Here is a 16,740-nt window from a genome sequence, read left to right as displayed (position 1 = left end):
TCTGTAAACTGTTTCCAGGTGCTGACTGACAGCTGTTGTCTTTCCCATTTACCAGCAGTATTTTTATGCCTATTTTTCTCTGCTGCAGTCAGGGATTATTATAATATGTCTGTTCATGGACTCCAAAAGATACTGGATTCTTTCCCTCTAAATAGACACTTTCGACCTGAGGCACCAGGTCTCTCATGCCAGAACATAAACCTAGAGCAGCTTGTGCTGGAGCACCTGGCATGAAAAAGCAGGCTAGGCAAGGAAGGGTACTTGAAAATATGACTTGCTTAGCCACGATCATCCAAGGTAGAGCTTGTTGCTGTTGTGATAAGTGTGCCTTGGTTTTACGGTTGTCGTATTTGTTTGCAGCTGTTAAAAATGAGGATGGTTTGACATGTCATAGGCTTCCCAGCTGATGCATCTGTGGCCTCTGAATATATGGCATAACCCTGGCAATGTCTGCAGGAAATATGAACAGGAAGCTTGACCAGTGTGGGGAGGGGAGTTTATTTTTGAGGGTGAATTTTAGGACTGGTGCCACCCTCAAACCCAAGGCAGTTCTACACCAAGAACACGGAGACACCTTGCAGTGACCCCTGGGTTTGGGCCAGACTGCAACAAGCTGAGGGCCTTTGTGAGTCCATTTGAGTAAAAATCCTGGATGCAAATTCCAGTAAGCTCTCTTTCACCTGCTGGCTCTGAATAAATGCTCTGGCAGCTGCACATGCAGGGGAGGATGACAGCCAGGGCTAGAGAAAGAAGGGTACAAAACTCGTGGAGAAGGATTGCAATTGTCTGCTGAGCACAGTAATGAAGAGGAAAGAATCCAGAGTTACCTTCTATTTAGGGCCAGTGTGTGCCTCTGGTTCTACAGGGGTGCTTATCATTTGCTGTGGCTTCAACCTGGGAGCCAGGTTGCTCATACATGAACTGTGCTCTCATTTTTCTTCCCTCTGCTTCCTAGGATTGGGACCTCTCTTTTCCTTCCCCTGATGCTTCAGCCACTTTCTCCTAACCTTTCCTGCCCAGGTGCAAGCTTTGAAACTTGCTACAAGTCTCTCCTGCTGCAGGGGCCTGGAGTCAGATTTTTTTTTTTTTTTTTTTTGTAAAATCAGGTATAACATCTGGGCAGTATTTGAGCCAGTGCCCTGGGAGGCAAGCTGTGTGAGCTAGCACGTGGGGCACTGTGGGGAGAGGGCAGGAAGGAGGATAGGATATGAGGAGCAGACACGAGGGGAATTTGAGTTGGGCTGCTGTGTTTGGGAGCATGGAGCTGTTGTTTCACTGGGTGCATGTGTTGGATAGCAGGTCTCCCCTCCTCTGCCCACTGCTTCCATCCACCCTCAGGATCCAGGACAAGAGTACTGGGAGCTGGCAGGAAGCTGCTGGCAGAGAGGCAGAGCAAGGTGGAGAAGAGAGGCCAAGCTGCGCCTGCACCCTGCTACTTTGTAAAGCCTTGGGCCCAGGCTGTGTCCCGGCGACTGCACTGGTGAGGGCAGCCGTTCCTCGTGGGGCAAAAGTCGTGGTTGTTTGGTGCCTGAGCATCACCCTGGTGTAACAGAGATGGGAGCAATGATGAGAAGGCCTGGGCCACCTGAATGTGCTTCTCAGACAGCTGATGTCCTCTGCTGCCTCACAGCATCTGTGTGAGCTGGAGGAGCTGGTGGGAGAGCAGTCCTCGTGGTGATGCAAGGAGGCAGGTGTGCCCCTGGCAGCAGCAATGGTTGCTGAAACAAGGACGTGCCAGCTGCTTCAGACCATCCACTGCAGCCTGAACAGGACCTGGCTGGAAATACTGCAGCCAGGCCACAGGTAGAAGCTGAGCTTTTCAAAAGCAGGGGGCTTTTGTCCAGGTGGGCCTGGGATAGAGGGACCTGGCCAGGGTTGTCAGGAAGGGGCCAGGGGGGTGATGTTGCAGCTCAGCCTCAGGACAGGTGCTTGGGGTGATGCTCGCTGCCCTGTTGTGGTCGGGAAATTTTCTGCTTTAAGCAGTTGCTTTGCCTCCAGCCCCCTGTGCCGAGACACTGAGGGGAACGGGGCTCGATACTGATTTCAGAATACGATCGCGGAGGCAGTGGGTCGTGGCCTGCCTCATCTGCCAGCAGGACAGAGCAAGCTCCCTTTTTGCAAGGAACAACGGTGCCTCATTTCCTGAGTGCCCGGGGCAGGCTGCCCAGGGATGAGCACCAGCTCCTACGGGAGCTCCTGCCGAGAGCCCCGGGCCTGCCTGCGGCTGCCGGGAGCTCTCCCGCGGGCTGCGGGCGCTGGGCCCAGGGCCCCGGGCGGAGCGGGCCCCCCTTCCTCCCGCGGCAGCCTCCCGCAGCTGCGCGGCACCCCAGGCCGAGGGGCCCCGGCCCCGCGCCGCCGCCGCGGGCCCGCAGGGGGCGCTGCCGAGCGCTCCTTTGTGGCACCGCGGCGGCGGCGCTGGCGGCGGGGCCGTTCCCAGCCGCGCTGCCTCCCTCGGCCGCCCGCCCGCAGCCGCGCCGGGCGCGGGGCATGGCCAGACTCCGCGAGGGCGAGGCGAGGAGGCAGCCGCCGCCGCTCCCGCCCGCCCCGCCGCCGCCGCGCCGAGCCTCCCCCATGAGCAGCAGCGGCGGCGCGGAGCCCCCCGCGCAGCCCGGCAGCATGAAGGACCTGGACGCCATCAAGCTCTTCGTGGGGCAGATCCCGCGCAACCTGGAGGAGAAGGACCTCAAGCCGCTCTTCGAGCAGTTCGGCAAGATCTACGAGCTCACCGTGCTGAAGGACCGCTACACCGGCATGCACAAGGGTGAGCGGCCCCCGCCGGGTCCCCGCGAGCCGGTTCTGCCCCCGCTCCCCCGTCCCCAGGGCTCGGCGTCTCCCACCCGCTGCCCGAGGGCGGCCCCGAGCCCGGGCCCGGCCCGCGCCGGCTCCCTCCTGCCGAGCCCCCGGCGCCCCGCAGCCCCCGCGCGGCCCCGGCCTGGAGCGGGGCCGCCGTGACAAAAGCGTCGCTGAGCGGGCTGGGGTCGCCGAGGCCCGCACCAGGAGCCCTCGGGAAAGGGGCGGCAGCTCTCGCCGTGCCCTCAGACCCCCTCCCTGGCCGTGGTACGGTGCCATAAACCTGAAGTCTGCATAACAAAGAATGGAAGCAGCCAAACCTGCTGTTTACGGTGGTGGTTGGGAGAGATAAGGGGCCTTCTGGAGCACTAGATCGCTGGAAGAGCTTTAGTCTATGCTAAAAAGTTTGAGGAGGCTTGTTTAGCTACGTTTATTGTTGCGTCTGAAAGCTGTATTTTGAATAGCTGTCGCGTTCAGTATGTCAGCTCCCTCTGTGGAGCAGTTCCAGCCCACCCGTAGCAGACGTTTAGGATCTTAGGATCACTGCTGCTCCAGCAATGAACGGGAATTCACAGAGCCTGCTTGCTGTGAAATCTGATAGAGTGATCTCAGCACCGCTGCCTGGCACACGCATAGCCAGCCTGCAGGTAACCTACAGGAAGTACCTGTAAAACTGTTGGTGCCTGGCCCGGGCCTCTGTGCCCTAAAATGATTTGTGATGGAGCCGTGTGGTGGTGCCTGCCAGAGGGGGGGGAGTTGCATTCAGTCCTGATGCCTTTGGTTTCATGTTGTGGCGAAAACTTTAAAAAAAAAAAAAAAAGACAAAATGCAAAAAACAACCCAAACTGTGGGTGCCATGGCTAGTCCAACACTTCCAAACTGAGCAGAGAGAGAAGGGGACAACAGAAAAATGAGTTTATTTCCAAACAAAAAGTCAAATCTAGCCCCAACATAAAAAGGCAAAGTTCTTCATTGAAGCCTGTCAGAGTTGGGCTGGCTTGAATTTAGCTGAGGAAGCGAGTCTGACTTGGGACTTCAGAACCAAAATGTCGTGTGCTTATGTGTCTGTGCGTGTGTGGGACCGAGTCCAAACCTGTTACCGTCTGACAGCGAGCAGCCAGGTTCCAAACCCAGTAGGAGGAGAATGGGCCCAAGGCATGAGGTGATTGCACATTTCATTGCGGTTGACTTATTTAATACAGGCTGTGTGCTCTGAGGTCATGTTCCAGGCAGGAGGCAGATTCTGGAGATAGGAAGTTAGAGGGGGCAGCACTGGTATTAGCTAGATTGGTGTGAGAGGAACTTGCTAAATGCAGGGTTCATGCAGCAAAATAAATATTCCTTTGGTTTTGATGTTTTTGAGTGGATGCAGGTGTTGGTCAGGCATTGTTGTGCTCTGTTCTGTCCAGAGAAGGCCATTCGGATGCGCATGTTCTTCTGATAGCTGCTGTACAGCCATCTCCACACACCTTCCGTTTTTTTTGGTCCCTCTGTTTTGTACAAATGGAAAGATTGGGATTCCTTTCCTGCTGGCTTGGGTTATGTGTAGACCCTCAGCCTGGTTTGGGACTCAGCAACGCATGTCATTCCTCCACAAGGATGTGGAGGGGTTTAATACCCAGTGAACAAGTTAGACCCACAGTCCAGGCATCCCTGGCCCCAGTCTTCCCCTTCCATCTTACTGGGTCTCAGTGTAGGCTGCATGCAAGAAGGCTAAGCTGGCGAGGAGCTGCTCTGCTCCCCTTGGTATCAGCAGGCCTGCAGGGTGCCAGCAGCAGGGGAAGCACTGTCACAGGGCCTGGTCAGGGCTTCACAGCCCCTGGGCTGTGGAAGGCTTTGGCAAATCCTATGCACTCATCCCTGTACCATACAGAATCTTCCTGGGGCAGTTGAAACAGCAAATTCAGTTTTCTTTCCCCCCATTCCCTGATCTGCAGCAAGAAGTGATTGAGAGCTTGCATGCATCTTCCATCTGCTTTTTCTTTTTCTTTCGCAAAATGGGGAAAAGCACTTGTCTGAGAAGCCAGCACTACCAGTAAAGACCAACAACTCTTCTTGCAATCCCTTCCAGCTTAACACTGGGAGTTGAGCAGCTCCTCCTGTCCCCAGGGAGGACAGAAAGATGGAAAGGGCCAAATGGGGGCATGAAGGTGTGAATTGGACTGTGGAGTCCAAGAGCTATCCCCTGTGGACTGCTTTGTACATGTGCTGAGAACTGATGAATTCTCTGGAGGCAGAGGAAGATCTTACAGGTGTGGCAGAAACGAACAGAGTTATGAAGTGGCTTTGTTAGTGCCTGACTGTTAATGGCCTCAGGAACCTGGCTATTGGTAGTTGATGCTATTCCAGTCTCCTAACAGTATTCATGAGGCAGTGTTTCTGTTTATGTTAATCACAGATGTATTTGCATGTTAATGGCTGTGTTTTTCTTAAAGCTAATATTTTCATGGAAAGAACAGGGAGGCATTTGAACAGGCTTCTGGAATGGGTCAGAGGAGACTGAATAGGGAGAATCAAGTGGAAATTTTTGGCCTCAGGTTCCAGAATTGGGCAGAATGCAGTTCCTACAAGAGCGTCGGCTGTGCTCTCCTGCATGGATTTCCTTGCAGTGCCACGAGAGAGGAAGCCAAGGGACTCTGTAGTATGAGATATGGAACTGAACTGCTGGGAAATTGCAGGGGCAGGAGCAACCCTCTCACGGGGCGTCTGGGGACAGGTGGGTGGCTTTTCCAAAGGGCAAGGATGCAATAACAATCTCAGTGTCCTGTGCCTCACTAGCAGCTGAATTTTGACTCAGCTTCTGTAGGCTTGTAGATAAGCTCCCTGCTGACTCCCTGCTTCCCCTGCTGAAGTATTTGACGAGATTTTAAATGCTAAGTTGAATCTGGAAAGCCCTCTCTTCTGCAAACTGACAGCCTTTTCTTACTCAAGGCTTTAGACTGCTGATGTCTAGAGTAACGCTTAGGATCTGAAGGGACTGTAAATCCCAGAGTCAATGTGTGGTTTGTAGGGAGAGTCTGGCACATAATATCTTTTTACTGTAGTGTCTTGCAAGTGGAACAAGGCTGGTTTTTGCTTGCGGGGAGCTGAAAACTTTTCTGGAGCCGGTGGGAGTAGGATGGGTAGGTAATAGTGTGAAGCACCTTGACCCACACACAACCTTTGGAGAACAGCGCCCATGCAAACCATGCAGCCTCTTCTGTAGTCAGCCAAAGGCAGCATACCCCATCGCCTCTTGGAAGCGGAGGCAAAACGTGATCACAATGCACGTCTGTCCATCTAGGTGGTAGCTCGTTCTGGGAGGCCTGGCACCGACGTGTGGTGTGGTCCCAAGATGGAGCCTGTAATTCATGGGACACCAACTGCTTTCAGTTACAGATGTAGGATAGACATACACCCAAACACGCAGCCAGGGAAGACCTGTGGAGTGGGTTCCCTGCTAACTTTTGAGTCCTGTTTTCTTTCAGTATTCTGCCTCCCTAAATTCCAGCCCTCTGGTTGTTTTTGCTGTCTTCCCTGATTTTTCCTGTGCTGCAGGCTGGCAGACAAGCCCCTGAAGGCCAGCAACTGGTAAAGTCCGTCCCTGCCCGTTTATCTTCTTGCAAGATTTTAATGAATTTTTCCATTTTAATGAACTAATTACTCATGGTCACATGCACAGAGGAGCTGAGGGAGGGCAGATGCCAGAGGATGGCAAAGCAGAGTATTGTCACTAATAAATGCTCTTGCTGGAGGACAGGATGGCTTCCTGCACAGGATCTGTGCGGTAGCAGCATGCCATGTCTCTCGTTTCAAAGGGAGCTGACAACCTAGGCCAGGATTTTCAGTTGGACCGTCTGTGTTTGACGTCTGGGAAGGTGGGAAAGGCATTTTCTGGCTTGTAGCTCTTTGGAAGGCTTTTGTGATCCTTTGGAGCAGCCCCTGGTGCTGTTTCTGCTGCCAAAGGACAGCTGGCAAAGTCCAGGGTCTCTCTGCCTCATTCTTTTCCCTCTTGCATGTCGTGGAGCCTTTGGTGGCTTATAGCGCAGCTGGTGAGTGGGCATCAGACCTGTCCTGCCATGTGTTCCACCCATGAACCAGCACTCAGCTCCCAGTGGATTTGGTCAGGCTCCCCAGTTCTGTCTGACGCAGCGAGTGCTGAAGCAGGTGGGTTCGCTGTTTCAGAGGCCAAGGCTCTGCTCTCTCCATTTCTGTCTAGCGTTAGCACGTTGGAAGCAGCTGGTGATGCTGAAGCTCCCAACAGCCCCGGGCATTTCTAACACTGTGTCTCAGCAGGCACAACGGGCCAGGTGTTAGAAGTGCCCAGGGTGGCATGAGCCTTTCGGCCAGTGACCTGAATTTGCTGTTAACTAAAGCAGGAAACGTGGAAGTGAGAGTGACTTGGGCCCTGTTGCAGCTCTGTAAATGTCTTCCCACTGTTGAGTAGATTGCTGATAAAAGAAGGGCGCTCTTCTCCGTATCTGGGTGGCTCTGTCAGGCTGAGGAAAGGATGTTGTCATCATTATATGTGGACATGGTACCAATGCATACAAATCTGATAAATTGCTAGTTCACAGCTCCTGCCTTGAGAGTCTTATGTGCTAAATCTCACCCTGATTATCTCAGTGCAGTAGGTGGAATCAAGCAGGCCAGCATCTGTGTTTGGAACTTCGGTGACCAGGCCTCCAAATCTGTTAAAAATGGGTTTTGGTCTCTCTGGTTATACAGGTGCTTTTGAGGCTTTTCCTCATGCTTGACATCACAGCTGTCTGAGAGGGGAGAGAGAAAGCAAAGGGGTGCTTCTCCCCCATGGTAGGGCTAGCTGCCTTTGCCATGAGAAGTAAAGTTTACCTGCATGTTCTCTGTTCCTGTTGCATTTGTTAAATTAGCTGGTGATCCCTTGGAGCAGTGTTCTCAGTTCAAAACCTGTCCAATAAGGAGCTTTAATTATTTGTTAGAAATATCTAATACCCCTGTGCTGTTTGTGGAGGGGGGGGGGTTCTAGCAGGAGCTGTGAAGACAGGTAAGAATTGCTCAGCTGCAGCGACTGATGGGAGCTGGAGTAAAAGAATAACATAATCTTGTTGCCGTGGGTTGGCATTGTCCTGAGCAGCTGGCTTCCCTGTGGCCTAAAAATGTTCTGTACCATGGATCTCCTCTGGGGCAGGGGGGAGAGATCCAGGCAGGCCTTCTCCTGTCTTCACTACTGGATCCAAAGGGAGCCGAAGAGGCTTTGGAGAACGCCAAGCCAGGCACGAGAAAGTGAGGGCAAAAGAGCAGGCTTTTCTGGGCTGTAATGATGCCTCTGCAACCCTGGCACGACTGTATCCATGCTGACATTTGGTAACAAGCTGAAGGGACATGTCTTGCCTTTGCTTAGGATGCGAAATGCCACTGGGAGTTGGAGGGGTGTGAGTGAGGGGGTCAGATGTGTTCTAGCATTTGAGTTTATTCTCCAGCGCTTTGCCCAGCCTCATCTGAAACAACTCAAGTGACAGAGCTCCAGGCACCTCCCTGGGGAGATCATTCCACAGTCTAATAAATCCTCCCTCTGCTAGGAAATGTTTCTTGATAACCAGCCAACTTTTTCCTTTGTTTAGTTTCATTTGATTGTTCTTAGCATCAGAGCACCCAAAGACGATCCCTCTTTTTACTGGAGGGACTACAGTTCCTCCCCTGCTGCGATGGTTCCAGTTTTAGGCTAAGATGTTGGGTCAGATCTTGTCATGGGTACGTATACTGATGTGTGCGCGCACTGTATAGGTGTAAGTATGGCACAGAGAGCCAAGCCTCTCCTTCTGTGGCTTTCTGTGATTGCCTGGATCTGGATTGTGGCTCTTTGTATCAGCCTAAAATCTTGGATGCTTTTCCTCTTTTCTTGGTTATTTTTTTTTGGTATCAATAATCATAGCGGTCCCTGCATCCCTTCTGATCTTTGTCTTTTGGGCTGTTTCTCCCACAGGTAATGTTAGCCTGCATTTTGTTCTCCTGTTGTTTCTCACCTTTCTCAACACTGGTTTCAAACTTAGTTCTTTCACTGGGACCAGTTTCCGCAACTTCAACAGACCTTGGACGAGGCCTGTAAGACCTTTACTGTTGTTCCTTTGCCTGTTTCCCTAGAGTTGGCGGTACATCCAGACTTGGTAATGTTTGCCCCTTTAATCAGCAAACCTTGCCCTCTCCGTCCACTAAAATACATAAAATACGTAAATAAATAGAATAGAAGAAATATAGAAGAAAGCAGTCAAGTCGCACGTGAGGGCTGTCCTGCGCACTTCATCTTCACCTTAGCAGAACAGTTGGGATGCAGGTCTGCTGGAACAGGCCAGCATGTGTGTAGTTCATGTACCTTGGTCACCTGCTGTTACCAAAGAGAAACATTGCATTGGTTTGCATCTCCAACTACACATCTAACTCGATGCTTACTGTGTCCAACTGCAGGTTGTGCATTCCTCACATACTGTGCCAGAGACTCTGCCATCAAAGCCCAGACAGCATTACATGAACAGAAGACTTTGCCAGGGGTAAGTCCCAGTGAATTGTGCCTGGAACTCATACCATGGGCTGGCGAACAGGGGGTTGTTGGGGAGGGAGCGAGGGTGGAAAATGGCTTGTGAAAGAGGAGTATGGTTTGAGAGTTAGAACAGGGAGGGGAGAGCCAAAGCACAGGGCTGCTCTTCAGAGCTGCTGCTTTTTGTCTGCTTTGCCAAGGCTGCCCCATGTAACTCCAGCCAAGCCTGTTTCGGTGCTGCTCCTTGGTCTCTGTGGTGTGATGTGGCTTCTCCAGCTATCTGTTGCTGTCACTAAGGAGCTTTGATGCTTTGGGGTGCAGTGTGTGTGCCCAGCAAGGTACCAGCCCCTTTTCTTCCAGGTGTGCTGAGCTACCTGTGGCTTATTCCTGAGTCCTCCTCGCTCTACAGCTGGTGTTGGGAGCAAAGTGCAGTCGGGTTCTCAGGCGACAAGGTGTTGTGGATCAGGCCCCTCATTGCAGGCAAGCCTTCTGGTTCCCTGGGACCTGCTGGCACACTGAGAGGAGTTTTTGAATTGTTGCCGTTCCCGCTTCAGTATGCTGTGAGGGCTTTGGCTGGGCAGTTCCCTTGCTGTGCTGAGGAGGCTGAGCAAATGCGTTGGAAAGATTCGTTTGTAGCTGGGTAGGTGGAGGCACTGGATACTTGGAGACAGAAGCTCACAGGAGGCCCTGAGTGCTCAAGGCAATGGGATAATTAATGTAAACCAGGGGTCTCTGGAGAGGGGGGAAGGAATTCTCAACCATAACATTTCCTCTTTAGTCCTGGTCTAGACAGCTTCCCTTACCTCTCCCAGCGCCCCTCAAGACCTCCACACAAATATTTTCATGTTTGTTTACTTGTACTCCCTTTTTGCATGGGCCTGTGTTGGCATTTGAGGGCTGGACAAAGAACCTAACTTGACTACCACTTAACCTGAACCAGTAAAGATTCTGTTACCTCAAGGCAGCGAGGGGGAGACTACAGGTTACAAGGTACTCAAATACTAACGGAGTTAATTTTGTGAGAGGGAAAAGACCAGCCGTTGAGCTAAATCAACGTAATCTTCTGTGTGTGGTGGTCCTGGGCAGTCTATTATAACAAGCTGAAGGTTGGAGGAGCAGTGTGATGAGTCCTGGAACAGTGCTGTAACACAGTGGGGAAGAGATGGGTATGTCCTTGTCTAGTATCAGTAGAGGGACCCTGACAGATTATTCCTGTGAGGCTCGGGGGATTCAAGGCAATCTCAGTTTTGTTGCACATCTACATTGGGAATTTGTTGCATGTTTCACTATGTTCTTTATTATTTGTCCTGCATGGGGTAGTATTTAAAGCAGCAATGCAAAGCGCATTTATCTGGGATGTGGTGATCTAAAGGCTTTTTATGTTATGGGAGACGTAAGAAACTGCTTATCAAGTGGTAAGAAGTGTGTGCTAGCTAAGTGCTTTCAAACATGTGAGTCTTGAGACAGTTAATGAGCAATGTGCTGTAATTAAGCTTCACGATTGAGATGAAGATGAGCTGTGCTGTATTTGGAGCTGTCTGTCTTCAGGCTGACAATATACCACCTCACATTTAATTTCTCTTTTGGGAATTCCCTGTGTGACCAAGAAGGTAGGATTCTCTTTAGTCATTTAAGCGGTTGTTCAGAGATGGTTACTACCAGGATAAATCAGATGTCCATCCCGATATGGGTGGAGTTGATTTTAGCATGGACATGGGTTGCTTGACCTGAGGTAGCTTCCAGCCCTGTTTTCTGAGTCCGGTTTGCTGGTTTCCATAGAGTATCACCCATCCCTCTGGCCCAGCTGATCACAGAGAATATTCTGGAATTGAATCACAGCCAGGAGTGCTAGGTAACTGGTTGTTTCCCTGTTTTGGGAACAAGACTCTGGAATTTCTCTGTACATTCACATCTAGATCATCTTCTTATGAACTCTGTAGCAAAGCCTCTCATCAAAAATGCTGTGAGGACCCTGGGTAGGACAGAGAACAGAATGTACTAGACCACACCTCTAGGATTTCAGTAAATGGGCTGTAGTCTGGTAAAGGAGAATTTTCTCGTTCATTTTACACATTTACAATCCCTTTACTGCAAAGAGATTAACAGGAAAAAAATTAAGAGCGTATAATGTCAGTGTAGGGTAACAGAAACTTTTATCTGAATGGATGACCAAGGATCAGCAGCTTTAGAGACAGCAAAGGTCAGAACTGACGTAGAAGGATTTTGTTGGTAATCCTATGCTTGCCATTGTACTGCAAAGCAACCAGAGATGCCACAGGTACCCAAGTAACCTTCTTTGTTGGTCTCAGTGTCGACAAAGAGACCAGACCAGTGGTTGATCTCAACAGTTCATAAATCTGGACAGAAACAAATGAATTTCTTAACCTAGACTGGACATTTGGTAACGACAGACTTATGGAAGTGCTTTTGATATGGTTTCTTTTGGGTCCTTAGACTGTGCTCAGGCAGCTTGGTTAGGGGAACTGAAGGAGAGTTTCTGGGTTCTCCTCCCAAGCCTGTCAGTGGGTTGGCACTGTGCCCACAGATGTATTGCTTATGCCCTCTGGGTTCGGATGCTGGGGTTGTCAGCACATCTAGGAACACTGTCACATTGTTCCTGCAGAGCCATACCTGCAGTGTAGCTGTCCTGAGGTTTTATATGGTTGTTGATTACTGTAGGTTTCCTACATAAATCGGTAGGAGTAACCATGGTCTCCACTGGCTTTTATGGCGTTTCTGGCACGTTCTTCCATTTGGGGATCAAGTTCTCTTTGCACTGATGAAACACATTTCGTCTGTTTATCTTTAAATTAAGGGCTGTTGGATGTGTGGTAGTTAAATAGAATGCAAAAGTCAAACCACAAAAAGCTTATTTTGGACAGTAAGAATTAACATCTTTTTCTGAAAGTAGACAGATTTTCAGTTTACACCCCCTTTTGTAAGGTGTTGGTTTACTCAGGGCATAAAGCAAGAAGACTGTCAGCTGTGTATTACGTTATCTGAAACTTGTGTTCAGAGTACAAAACACCTGTGTTGCTGTCAGAGCTGGTGAATTGCTTGCCATCAGGCCAGTCATGAAGTAACAAATGCGTGGGGATCTTTTCTTGGGGAAGGAATGGTGGAGCTTCCTGGAAAACAGAGGTGAAGGTTGTCATCATTGAATAAGCAGAAGTGTCTGATCACCCAGACTTGCTAAGGAGTTTAAAAGGATGCCAAAGATCTCTGCCCTTGCTGACAGCTGGGGAAAACAGGAAGAATGCTCAGCCTCTTGGCTGTGCAGACAGGGAGCCTGTTCCCAGACACCGTGGTGTGGGCCCTTGGATGGGGCCAGCAACTTGTGAACCTGAAGGGTTCACAAGCCAAAGGGGTGCTGTGCGGCAAGGCAGGTTTGCCCAGAACCCTGCTTGGTAGGCATGATGAGCAGGAAGCACATCGTGGTGTGCTCGTAGCAACTCATGCCATGCAGCATGCAGACAGTGCCAGCATCACGGCTGGTTCCCTGCCCAGCAGCTGCCTCCCAGCCAGCTGACGCTTCTGCTCCCTGCCCTTCACAGTGCTCTTGGCATCGTGCACGTGGAAAGGTCCTGCTTCGTGTTCCCTGAGGACGAGTTGGGAAACTGCACAGTTAAGTCTGAATCAGTCCCAATAAAGCAGTTCGACTGTCTCCAGAGACTCAAAAGAGATGGAGGCAGATCTGCCGGAGGAGCAAAACAGAAGCCATCTTCCTTCGTGGCCTAGGTTTACAGGGCTTGGGGAAAGTCACACAGCCTGTGGACACCGAACAGAGGCAAATTCTTTGGATCTGAAATGCAGAGAGAAAATCGAGCCCTCACGCTCCTTCCTAAATCTGTTGTCCTCTCCAACTGCCAGCCAGCCTAGCAGTGCAGTGTTTCACCTTCTCGCTGCTCCCTGGCGCATTCCTCCCTAGCTCAGTGAAACGATATTATATCTCAATAAACCATGCCTTTGATTCGTGATTGTGCCTTCACTTTGCTGAGTTCTGAAAGGAACTGGAGAGGTTATTAATGACATGCAGTGATCACACACCAAGTTAAAGCCTCTTGCTAAGTGAAATTTGAGGGAAAAGCAGCCAGCTTTTCAATATTTCACAAAAATGCTTTGTGTCTCTTCATTTGCAGCTAGACAGTTGCAAATTACATAAAATTGCTCCTGAAGAAGGGAAAGAAGAATAGAGGGAGAGAAGGGGAGGGAGGATTTAAAAAAAAAAAAGAAAAGAAAAAAAAAGAAAAAGTAATTCTTCTGGCAAGATACAGTTACAGTTTTATTTCTATGCAGAACAAAGAAGGGCTTGCTGAAAGGTAGGCAAGTAAGTGGCGGAAATTGGTATTGATCCAAGCTGGAAATGTGGGCAGTTTAAGAGCAGCAGTGGGGGTACTGAGATGTGGCTATGTAGTGGGGAGAACTCATGGATGCAGTGAGGGCTTGGGAATACTGGGACGCAGGAATGGAAAATTACGGACAGCATTACATTACGAGCAAAATTACGTTAGAGCAGAGCAAGACTCTGGGAATGCACCAGGGGTTGAGATGCAGCAGCAGCAACTCACATGGTTGGGCATAAGGATTAATGCAGAGACACAGCAGCAACTGAGTGGAGGGCATCCCTGTGGGCGGACTGTCTCCTGTGCTGCCAGGAATGAGAGCTCACCGTGGGCTGTCAGGATCCACAGTAAAGTGACAATATAAGGGAACACGGGCAACTGGAGGGGTTTTGGTAGAGAGGTCAAAGCATCTCGGTCTCCCCTCTCCTTCTCTTCTGTACAAATCCTGGTGTGAAACCAGTCTGGAGTGGTACTTCTGAAACAGCTTCTTCATGTGAACACTACAGGATATTGCAGCTGGCAAAGCTGGGATACATGCTGAGAAGTGGAGTATGGGGCCTGAGCGTTTGGTTGGGAGCTGGAGCTGGCCTTCAGTTATTGTTTGAGGTGGCTTTTGCAGTTTCAACCCTTGGGCAGGGCAGGGTGGAGAAGCTTTTTCCACTGCAGGTGGCATAGGGACAGTTTCAGTAAATTCACTAGGGAGCTGTGCAACTTTATCAGTAGAAGGTGGCAGTGCAGAGAACTTGTGAAGGCTGTCTCATGGAAATGGCAGCGGCAAGACATGAAAGCACTGGGCCAAAGCAGCCCTTGGGCAAGCAGCAGTGGAAGTGCCCATTCACTGCAGAGGGAAATGCAAATGCTTACTCTTGTCAGGGATTTGCCTCAAGGGGCTGAGAACTAACAGTGAAGCGAGGCAGCAGCCCTGTGAAATACATTCCCTGAAGAGGCAGAGGGAGAGCAAGCTGCCAAGACAAACATTGGTTCCTGCAGCCTACAGAGTTGGAAGGATAATTAAATTAAAGATCAGCACCCATTCCTACGTTGCTTACTTAGTATACATTTGAGTGTGTGTGTGTGTACATGCACATCTAGATCATTTATAAAAACATTAAAGAGAACTGCCCCTAAAATGGAGTCCTGCGGAACCCCACCAGTGACTGGCCATCAGCCTGATGTAACCCCATTTACCAGAACTCTTTGAGCCTGACTCGTCAGCCAAGTGTTCACCCATCACGTTACGTACTTATATAGCTGTATGCTGGGCATTTTGTCCAGAAGGAGACTGTGAGAAATATTATCAAAAGCTTTGCTGTAATCCAAAAAGATTACATCAGGTGGTTTCCCTTGGTCAGCTAGGTGGGTAACCTTGTCATAAAAGGAAATAAGTTAAACGGGACTTCACCCTTGTGAACCTGTGTTGGCTGTGACCAATGACTGCATTGTATTTCAAGTGTTTTTTATTTTGGCGTCCTAGCACCTGTAGAAAAGGATTTGAGGAATTTGGCACTTTCTTCTTCTCACCTTAAAGGTCCTTTCACCTTCAGTGACACTGATCACAAGTGACAAGAAGAGATTAGGGCAACAGGGACGATCATCTAATGTCCTCCTTGGTGCAATGCACTGAAGCATCAAGGAAGGAGCCCTACGAGAACAGACTGACCATGGGCCCCTGGGAGACTGAACTGACGTGTCTGCCAAAGTCATGCACGAGGTAGGGGCTGTAATTGCTATCCTGGGCTGGCGTCCCCTCTGGTTGTCTGATGGTAATGCATCAATGTCACTTCCATAGAACTGTCAAGAAGATCCAAAGGCTTTGAGTCACAGCAGTAAGCTTCTTGCCTTGCTCCCAGAGCAGTGCTAGCTGGAGTGGGAACAAGGATGACTAATTGTGTTAAGGGAGAAGGAACAGCACAGAAGAGAACCCAGGAAGTAACGCAGCCCGTCCATGTGTATTGTGGTCCATACGCTCAGGTGGCTGCTGGCTGATTCCTGCATGCACTCAGCTTTGAGAGGGAAGGGGGGAGATAGCTCCCCTGCCCAGCCTGATTTGTCCTCCGTGCTGCAGTTAGGGAAAATAACCCCCAAAAAGCTTGTGAGATTAGTTAGAGTTTACTAGCTCGTACTAATAAAGAAGCACAAGTGACAAAGCAGTGGGGTGAAATCCAGTAGTCTTCCTTGTTCATGTGAAAACAGAAGGCCATAACCACGTGGGCAGGAGCTTTGTGGTTTGGACTCTGGAGATTGCATCTTGTTTCTGCCACAGATTTCCTGCATTGACCTTCATCGTCACGTACCTTGGATTCTTCCACCTCATCATTACCCTCGTCCCCTTCAGAATGGAATTGGATGGGGTGAATTCTTAAACAGCCTTTAGAGTTGTTCCAGAAAGCTGCTTGTTGCTAATGTTGCTCTGTGTGAGACCACTTACCTTTCTCCCTGAAGGATGGTCCTTCTGGGTAGGACTGAGACATCAGGACATCAGTGGAAAGATGCAAGCAGGAGACTTGAGCACTGAGACTGGTACCAGTCCATCACTGCTTGTGTTCCCAACCACATGCAGAGTCCAAATGAGCAAATTAGCATTTAGCTTTGTCTGCTCTGCATCGCTAGGATTGGTTTGGATCAGTCAGTCAGGGCATTTTTAACTGGCTCGCAGAGGACCAGGCCACAACTTGCAAAGCCTAAGATCTCAGGACCCAATTCTGACAATGGCCTTGGATGCCTTTTGGTTCCTGAAGTCCCAGAGGAGCCAGCCTGCATTGTGTGTTTCCTCTGCTCTGCCTCTGACCCACTTAACGCTATGAGGTTCCTCTGCATTGCACCTGGGGGGCTATTCTATATCACTTGCATCACTTGACTCCTAATTAATAGGGAGGCTTGCCCTGCCGTCTGTGGGGGTTGTCTCCTCTCCAGCTTTTGCAGTCTGAAAGCTAGAATAGCAAGAGGTAGCAGCAGTCACTGTAAATGTGGGGAGCCAGACCACCTCCAGAGGGGGCTTTGGGGAGGCGAAGGCAGGGGAGAGAGAAATGGTGCATTTCTGCCTCAGTGAAATAAGTAGGGAAGCTTTCTCTGACCTCAGCAGGACAAGGAATTTTCCCTAGATCCTTGATCCCAAGA

At 50.2% G+C, this 16,740-nt stretch overlaps 1 protein-coding gene across 9 annotated transcripts in view; it reads left to right on the top strand.

Moving 5' to 3' along the window:
• Positions 1-2,487: 2,487 nt before the first annotated feature.
• CELF5 (CUGBP Elav-like family member 5) overlaps positions 2,488-16,740 on the top strand; it is a 40,683-nt gene continuing 26,430 nt past the window's right edge. For all 9 annotated transcript variants that reach the window (XR_004782159.2, XM_035570001.2, XM_035569998.2 and 6 more), the window contains exons 1-2: positions 2,488-2,761; positions 9,211-9,293. Coding sequence is in view for 8 of the 9 variants with exons in the window: in XM_035570001.2 (XP_035425894.1) it covers positions 2,488-2,761; positions 9,211-9,293 (357 nt within the window). In the remaining variant the exon portion in view is untranslated. The remainder of the gene's footprint in view (positions 2,762-9,210; positions 9,294-16,740) is intronic.

Source organism: Cygnus atratus, chromosome 26, assembly GCF_013377495.2.
Source record: "Cygnus atratus isolate AKBS03 ecotype Queensland, Australia chromosome 26, CAtr_DNAZoo_HiC_assembly, whole genome shotgun sequence".
NCBI classification, from domain to species: Eukaryota; Metazoa; Chordata; class Aves; order Anseriformes; family Anatidae; genus Cygnus; species Cygnus atratus.
Note: the sequence above shows the minus strand (reverse complement) of the source record. Positions and strands in the feature narration are given on the sequence as shown.